The sequence below is a fragment of the Salvelinus fontinalis genome, chromosome 6 (genome assembly GCF_029448725.1).
Source record: "Salvelinus fontinalis isolate EN_2023a chromosome 6, ASM2944872v1, whole genome shotgun sequence".
NCBI classification, from domain to species: Eukaryota; Metazoa; Chordata; class Actinopteri; order Salmoniformes; family Salmonidae; genus Salvelinus; species Salvelinus fontinalis.
The window spans coordinates 71,834,793-71,843,746 of NC_074670.1; the positions used below are offsets into that span (position 1 = coordinate 71,834,793).

The window sequence follows — 8,954 nt, forward strand, 5'->3', positions numbered from 1 at the left end:
CCTAATTGCCCCAGAGGGGATAAAGTTGTAGTGAATTGAAGTGAAACATGCGCCTGTGTTTGTTGTGACCTCCAGGTACAGTACACAGCGTACGGGGAGGTGTACCTGGACTCTAACCCAGAGTTCCAGCTGGTGGTTGGGTTCCATGGTGGTCTCTATGACACCCTGACCAAGCTGGTCCACTTCACCCAGAGGGACTATGATGTCCTGGCAGGCCGCTGGACCTCGCCAGACTATGCCAGCTGGCCCAAGATCGGCAAGGACCCTGCACCCTTCAACCTGTACATGTTCAAGAACAACAACCCTCTCAGTGATTTGTTGGACATCAAGAACTACGTCACAGGTAGAGCGTCTTTGGATCCTTGAAAAGCGCTTAATAAAACACATTATTGTTATTACAGGTAAAGGAGAGAGAGCTGAGGGGGGAGATGTGTTATCATTGTCACTGTGTACTGTGGTTCTCTTTGTTCTTTTGTCATTTAGATTCGAAGAACATCCCAAAAAATACATACAATATTTTACTACACTTAAAATATGTTCCCTAATGCTACACAGATTATTAAAGCATTTTCAAACTTCTTAACATTTTCTAACATTTCTATGACTTGCTAGCTGTAATAAAACTATTTTTTTTACTATGTTGTCTTTGCTCCCCAGACGTGAAGAGTTGGCTGGTGATGTTTGGTTTCCAGCTCAGTAACATCATTCCAGGGTTCCCCCGTCACACCCTCTACTTCGTGGAGCCTCCCTACGAGCTGCAGGCCAGCAAGGACTGTGAAAACGGACAGGTGAGAAGGCCTGGGACAGCCTGTACTTTTTCTATGTTAAACAGAATCTGAAACATACTGTCTGCGAGCTAAATGAGGCCTGCTATTACAGAAAACTGGTCCTCTCTCTTTCTCTCAGAGCCGGATGAGACATTGAAGATACTGTGGGATCACTAATATGAACCTTCAATGATTACAGGGAAATCTGGACATTAATAGATAAGAAGAGCTGTAAACCAAACAGTATAAGTGTATCCTCGTCTGCATTCTTCTGCTTGACCAGTGACCTTTAACCCCTCTTCTACCCCTGTCTCTCCTGTAGCTGATAACGGGGGTGCAGCAGGCAGCGGAGCGCCACAACCAGGCCTTCATGGCCCTGGAGGGACGGCTCCTTAACAAGGACCCCCGTGTCCGCCGCGACAAGCCTGGACACTGGTTCGGCACATCAACACCCATCATCGGCCGGGGAGTGATGCTAGCGCTGAAGGAAGGACGTGTGGTGGCGGCAGTTAGCTCCATGGCAACCGACGATAGCCGGAAAGTGTCCTTAGTCCTCAATGGCGCCATCTACCTGGATGGAACGCACTACACGCAGGCCGGACATGACTGTCACTTCTTCGTTAAAGTCGGTTCGGCCGATAGTGATTTACTGGCGCTGGGGCTGACCAACGGACGCAAAGCGCTGGAGAGCGGGATCAACGTGACTGTGAGTGGGAGGTCGCGGCGCGGCGCCACAGTGGAGTTTGCGGTGCCATCGTTAGCCCTCAGCGTGCGGTATGGGCTAGCGCTGGATGTGGTGGATGAGGAGAGGGTGAGACTGCTGGAACTAGCCCGGCAGAGGGCCCTGGCTGGGGCCTGGCTGAGGGAGCGGCAGAGGGCCAAGGATGGGAAGGAGGGGAGCCGGCTGTGGACGGAGGGAGAGAAGCAGCAGCTGCTGACCGCGGGGAGGGTACAGGGGTATGATGGGTATTATGTTTTACCCGTGGAACAGTACCCAGAACTAGCTGACAGCAGCACCAACATCCAGTTCCTGAGACAGAACGAGATGGGCAAGAGGTAACAGCCCTCCTGGACTGGGATGGAGGACTGGCTGACTCTCTCTCTCACTGACTCTCCCCCTCTTCTCCTCCTCATCCCTTTCATCTTCTCGCCCTAGTTACTAGTTCCTTCCTCTCTTCGCTCCCCACCACCTTCTCCCCCTTTCCTCTCCAACCCCGCAGAAAATAAACCAACAAATGGGGTTTCTCACTGAACGCTGCAGGGACTTTTGAAAAGAAGAATATACTAGAAAACTTTTTGTTGTTACTTTTACTGCCAAGGGCAAAACATCTAACATTTAGACAGAAGTTTATTTTATTTGTTGTTGAAAACAAACTGTGGAGAAAGGCACTCATGAACCTTGAAAAACAAACTGTTGCTTAATAACTAAGATTCCCGTTTTTAAAAAAGAAATCAATATTTTCACCCATATTTTTGGGGACTTTGAGGGCGTAATGACAGATTCTGAACTGATGGTGGCGCTGTGTTGTGCTGGGTGCTCTGGTAAGGGCCTGCACCTGATATTAACTTGTAGATCAAAGGGACCAATAGGGAGGCAGAGCCACCACAGGGCCCAGCGAATCACAACACTGATCAGAAGAGAAGATCAGCAACAAGCACCGCAGCGTCACGTAAACGGAGTCAAACTACTAGTCATCAGTCTCAGGCCTCCCATTCTCCACCACAAAACTGTTCTCAGCTATTGCAGCAAACATATCCTAGCAACCAATACTCACACCACTGAGATCCTTTAACACATAAAGACTTCAAAAAAAAGAAAACGAAAACTTTAAAGACACAAAGTTGGAGGGGGGAAAAATATAGTGAAAATGTATCAGAATGTGTCCATATGTGTCAGACTACTACACTACAGTTCAGACTACTACACTACAGTTCTAATTACCACACTACAGTTCAGACTACAATACTACAGTTCAGACTACTATACTACAGTTCAGACTACTATACTACAGTTCAGACTACTACACTACAGTTCAGACTACTGCACTACAGTTCAGACTACTACACTACAGTTCAGACTACTGCACTACAGTTTAGACTACTACACTACAGTTCAGACTACTACACTACAGTTTGGACTACTACACTACAGTTCAGACTACTACACTACAGTTCAGACTACTATACTACAGTTCAGACTACTACACTACAGTTCAGACTACTACACTACAGTTCAGACTACTACACTACAGTTCAGACTACTATACTACAGTTCAGACTACTATACTGCAGTTCAGACTACTATACTACAGTTCAGACTACTACACTACAGTTCAGACTACTACACTACAGTTCAGACTACTACAGTTCAGACTACTATACTACAGTTCAGACTACTATACTACAGTTCAGACTACGATACTACAGTTCAGACTACTACACTACAGTTCAGACTACTATACTACAGTTCAGACTACTACACTACAGTTCAGACTACTACAGTTCAGACTACTATACTACAGTTCAGACTACTATACTACAGTTCAGACTACTATACTACAGTTCAGACTACTACACTACAGTTCAGACTACTACACTACAGTTCAGACTACTACACTACAGTTCAGACTACTATACTACAGTTCAGACTACTACACTACAGTTCAGACTACTATACTACAGTTCAGACTACTATACTACAGTTCAGACTACTATACTACAGTTCAGACTACTACACTACAGTTCAGACTACTATACTACAGTTCAGACTACTATACTACAGTTCAGACTACTACAGTTCAGACTATTATACCACAGTTCAGACTACTACACTACAGTTCAGACTACTATACTACAGTTCAGACTACTACACTACAGTTCAGACTACTATACTACAGTTCAGACTACTACACTACAGTTCAGACTACTATACTACAGTTCAGACTACTATACTACAGTTCAGACTACTATACTGCAGTTCAGACTACTATACTACAGTTCAGACTACTACACTACAGTTCAGACTACTACACTACAGTTCAGACTACTACAGTTCAGACTACTATACTACAGTTCAGACTACTATACTACAGTTCAGACTACGATACTACAGTTCAGACTACTACACTACAGTTCAGACTACTATACTACAGTTCAGACTACTACACTACAGTTCAGACTACTACAGTTCAGACTACTATACTACAGTTCAGACTACTATACTACAGTTCAGACTACTATACTACAGTTCAGACTACTACACTACAGTTCAGACTACTACACTACAGTTCAGACTACTACACTACAGTTCAGACTACTATACTACAGTTCAGACTACTACACTACAGTTCAGACTACTATACTACAGTTCAGACTACTATACTACAGTTCAGACTACTATACTACAGTTCAGACTACTACACTACAGTTCAGACTACTATACTACAGTTCAGACTACTATACTACAGTTCAGACTACTACAGTTCAGACTATTATACCACAGTTCAGACTACTACACTACAGTTCAGACTACTATACTACAGTTCAGACTACTATACTACAGTTCAGACTACAATACTACAGTTCAGACTACTACACTACAGTTCAGACTACTACACTACAGTTCAGACTACTACACTACAGTTCAGACTACTACAGTTCAGACTACTATACTACAGTTCAGACTACTACACTACAGTTCAGACTACTACACTACAGTTCAGACTACTACACTACAGTTCAGACTACTACAGTTCAGACTACTATACTACAGTTCAGACTACTACACTACAGTTCAGACTACTACACTACAGTTCAGACTACTACAGTTCAGACTACTATACTACAGTTCAGACTACTACACTACAGTTCAGACTACTACACTACAGTTCAGACTACTATACTACAGTTCAGACTACTATACTACAGTTCAGACTACTACAGTTCAGACTATTACACTACAGTTCAGACTACTACACTACAGTTCAGACTACTACACTACAGTTCAGACCACTACAGTTCAGACTACTACACTACAGTTCAGACTACTATACTACAGTTCAGACTACTACACTACAGTTCAGACTACTATACTACAGTTCAGACTACTATACTACAGTACAGACTACTACAGTTCAGACTACTACAGATCAGACTACTACACTAAAGTTCAGACTACTATATTACAGTACAGACTACTACAGTACAGACTACTACAGTACAGACTACTACAGTTCAGACTACTACAGTTCAGACTACTACAGTTCAGACTACTACACTACAGTCCAGACTACTACACTACAGTCCAGACTACTATACTACAGTTCAGACTACTACACTACAGTTCAGACTACTACAGTTCAGACTTTTACACTACAGTTCAGACTACTACACTACAGTCCAGACTACTACACTACAGTTCAGACTACTACAGTTCAGACTACTATACTACAGTTCAGACTACTACACTACAGTTCAGACTACTACACTACAGTTCAGACTACTACACTACAGTTCAGACTACTACAGTTCAGACTACTATACTACAGTTCAGACTACTACACTACAGTTCAGACTACTACACTACAGTTCAGACTACTATACTACAGTTCAGACTACTATACTACAGTTCAGACTACTACAGTTCAGACTATTACACTACAGTTCAGACTACTACACTACAGTTCAGACTACTATACTACAGTTCAGACTACTATACTACAGTTCAGACTACTACAGTTCAGACTACTACAGTTCAGACTACTACAGTTCAGACTACTACACTAAAGTTCAGACTACTATACTGCAGTTCAGACTACTACACTAAAGTTCAGACTACTATACTGCAGTTCAGACTACGATACTACAGTTCAGACTACTACAGTTCAGACTACTATACTACAGTTCAGACTACTACACTACAGTTCAGACTACTACACTACAGTTCAGACTACTACACTACAGTTCAGACTACTATACTACAGTTCAGACTACTACACTACAGTTCAGACTACTATACTACAGTTCAGACTACGATACTACAGTTCAGACTACTATACTACAGTTCAGACTACGATACTACAGTTCAGACTACTATACTACAGTTCAGACTACGATACTACAGTTCAGACTACTACACTACAGTTCAGACTACTATACTACAGTTCAGACTACTACACTACAGTTCAGACTACTACACTACAGTTCAGACTACTACACTACAGTTCAGACTACTATACTACAGTTCAGACTACTACACTACAGTTCAGACTACTACACTACAGTTCAGACTACTATACTACAGTTCAGACTACTACACTACAGTTCAGACTACTACACTACAGTTCAGACTATTACACTACAGTTCAGACCACTACAGTTCAGACTACTACACTACAGTTCAGACTACTATACTACAGTTCAGACTACTACACTACAGTTCAGACTACTACACTACAGTTCAGACTACTATACTACAGTTCAGACTACTACACTACAGTTCAGACTACTATACTACAGTTCAGACTACTATACTACAGTACAGACTACTACAGTTCAGACTACTACAGTTCAGACTACTACACTAAAGTTCAGACTACTATACTACAGTACAGACTACTACAGTACAGACTACTACAGTTCAGACTACTACAGTTCAGACTACTACAGTTCAGACTACTACACTACAGTCCAGACTACTACACTACAGTCCAGACTACTACACTACAGTCCAGACTACTATACTACAGTTCAGACTACTACACTACAGTTCAGACTACTACAGTTCAGACTATTACACTACAGTTCAGACTACTACACTACAGGCCAGACTACTACACTACAGTTCAGACTACTACACTACAGTTCAGACTACTACACTACAGTTCAGACTACTACACTACAGTTCAGACTACTATACTACAGTTCAGACTACTATACTACAGTTCAGACTACTACACTACAGTTCAGACTACTACAGTTCAGACTACTACAGTTCAGACTACTACAGTTCAGACTACTACAGTTCAGACTACTACACTAAAGTTCAGACTACTATACTGCAGTTCAGACTACTACACTAAAGTTCAGACTACTATACTGCAGTTCAGACTACGATACTACAGTTCAGACTACTACAGTTCAGACTACTATACTACAGTTCAGACTACTATACTACAGTTCAGACTACGATACTACAGTTCAGACTACTACACTACAGTTCAGACTACGATACTACAGTTCAGACTACTACACTACAGTTCAGACTACTACACTACAGTTCAGACTACTACACTACAGTTCAGACTACTACACTACAGTTCAGACTACTATACGACAGTTCAGACTACTACAGTTCAGACTACTATACTACAGTTCAGACTACTACACTACAGTTCAGACTACTACACTACAGTTCAGACTACTACACTACAGTTCAGACTACGATACTACAGTTCAGACTACTACACTACAGTTCAGACTACTACACTACAGTTCAGACTACTACACTACAGTTCAGACTACTACACTACAGTTCAGACTACTACACTACAGTTCAGACTACGATACTACAGTCCAGACTACTATACTACAGTTCAGACTACTATACTACAGTTCAGACTACTACACTACAGTTCAGACTACTACACTACAGTTCAGACTACTATACTACAGTTCAGACTACTACACTACAGTTCAGACTACTATACTACAGTTCAGACTACTATACTACAGTTCAGACTACTACACTACAGTTCAGACTACTACACTACCGTTCTAATTACCACACTACAGTTCAGACTACTATACTACAGTTCAGACTACTATACTACAGTTCAGACTACTACAGTTCATACTACTATACTACAGTTCAGACTACTACACTACAGTTCAGACTACTACAGTTCAGACTACTACACTACAGTTCAGACTACTATACTACAGTTCAGACTACTACACTACAGTTCAGACTACTACACTACAGTTCTAATTACCACACTACAGTTCAGACTACTACACTACAGTTCAGACTACTACACTACAGTTCAGACTACTATACTACAGTTCAGGGTGTTACGTATAGTAGCGGTAGAAGCAGTAGTTGTGTATGTTTCAGTCGCAGTAGAATCGTGAAACTTTCACCAAGGCACTTCTGTACAGAAACAATCTAAAAACACCTACCATACACTAAGTCCAGAATACATACAGAACTAGTATTATCAAAAGCTATTTATATTATTTTATTATTTGTACATGTATTTATTATTCGTAGTACTAAATGACAATCATGAAGGGAGTCACTAGTTTTATCGAAGAGGACTTTACGTTTATTTTATTTTGTAAAATATGTAAGAAATGTTCAATATGTTTTTTTTTGTATTCATTTAAACATTTGCTCCCAGAGCAAATAATAGTCACACTCCAAAATAATAGTTTATGTAAGAAAGTGTTTAAAAAAAAAAAAAACGATTTATAATTTAAATGAAGTCTTTAAAACTGTGAAACCTGTTTTTTGAAAATATATCTGGATGTACAGTGTATAGACTTACCTTTATGCAGCAGCAGCACAGTAGAATATTGTTCAGAATATCCCGTGTTACATTTCTATTGAGGAAGTGGCTTGTAACGTGCTAACCTTTAGCTGGTATTACCTACTCTAGAGTTGTGTGACTCTAATCATATCTATTATCCCAATATCTACAATATCAATCCCCAGTTTGTTGTTTTCCACTGTTATTGGTTTTGTTTTGATGCAGAGATATTGCTGTTCTAGATCCCAAAAAGCGTAGAAGCGGATTGATTCATGTCACTGTGAAGAGGCTCGTTCAGTACTGGATGTCATAATGTACCAAATCACTATTATTGATTTAATAATAACAATAACTACAAGGAAGGAATAACAATGATTCTTATACACTGAAAAGAGACTCTTCTGAGAAACTTATCAATAAAAAGTAATTGTTTACTTCACTCATTGGCGTCAAGTTTTATTTTCCTCTTTACTGAGGGCCCATACTTGCAAACATTATCAAATAAAATGTTATTGGTCACATACACGTGATTAGCAGATGTTATTGCGGGTGTAGCGAAATGCTTGTGCTTCTAGCTCCGACAGTGCAGTAATATCTAACAAGTAATATCTAACAAATTACACAACATACACCCAATACACACAAATCTAAGTAGGAA

At 40.7% G+C, this 8,954-nt stretch overlaps 1 protein-coding gene across 1 annotated transcript in view; it reads left to right on the forward strand.

Annotated features, from left to right (window-relative positions):
- Positions 1-2,587, forward strand: part of LOC129858661 (teneurin-2-like) — a 60,129-nt gene extending 57,542 nt beyond the window's left edge. Inside the window, exons 20-22 of the mRNA XM_055927960.1 lie at positions 76-343; positions 658-788; positions 1,090-2,587. Coding sequence (XP_055783935.1) covers positions 76-343; positions 658-788; positions 1,090-1,827 — 1,137 coding nt within the window. The 3' untranslated portion in view covers positions 1,828-2,587. The remainder of the gene's footprint in view (positions 1-75; positions 344-657; positions 789-1,089) is intronic.
- The last annotated feature ends 6,367 nt before the right edge of the window (positions 2,588-8,954 follow it).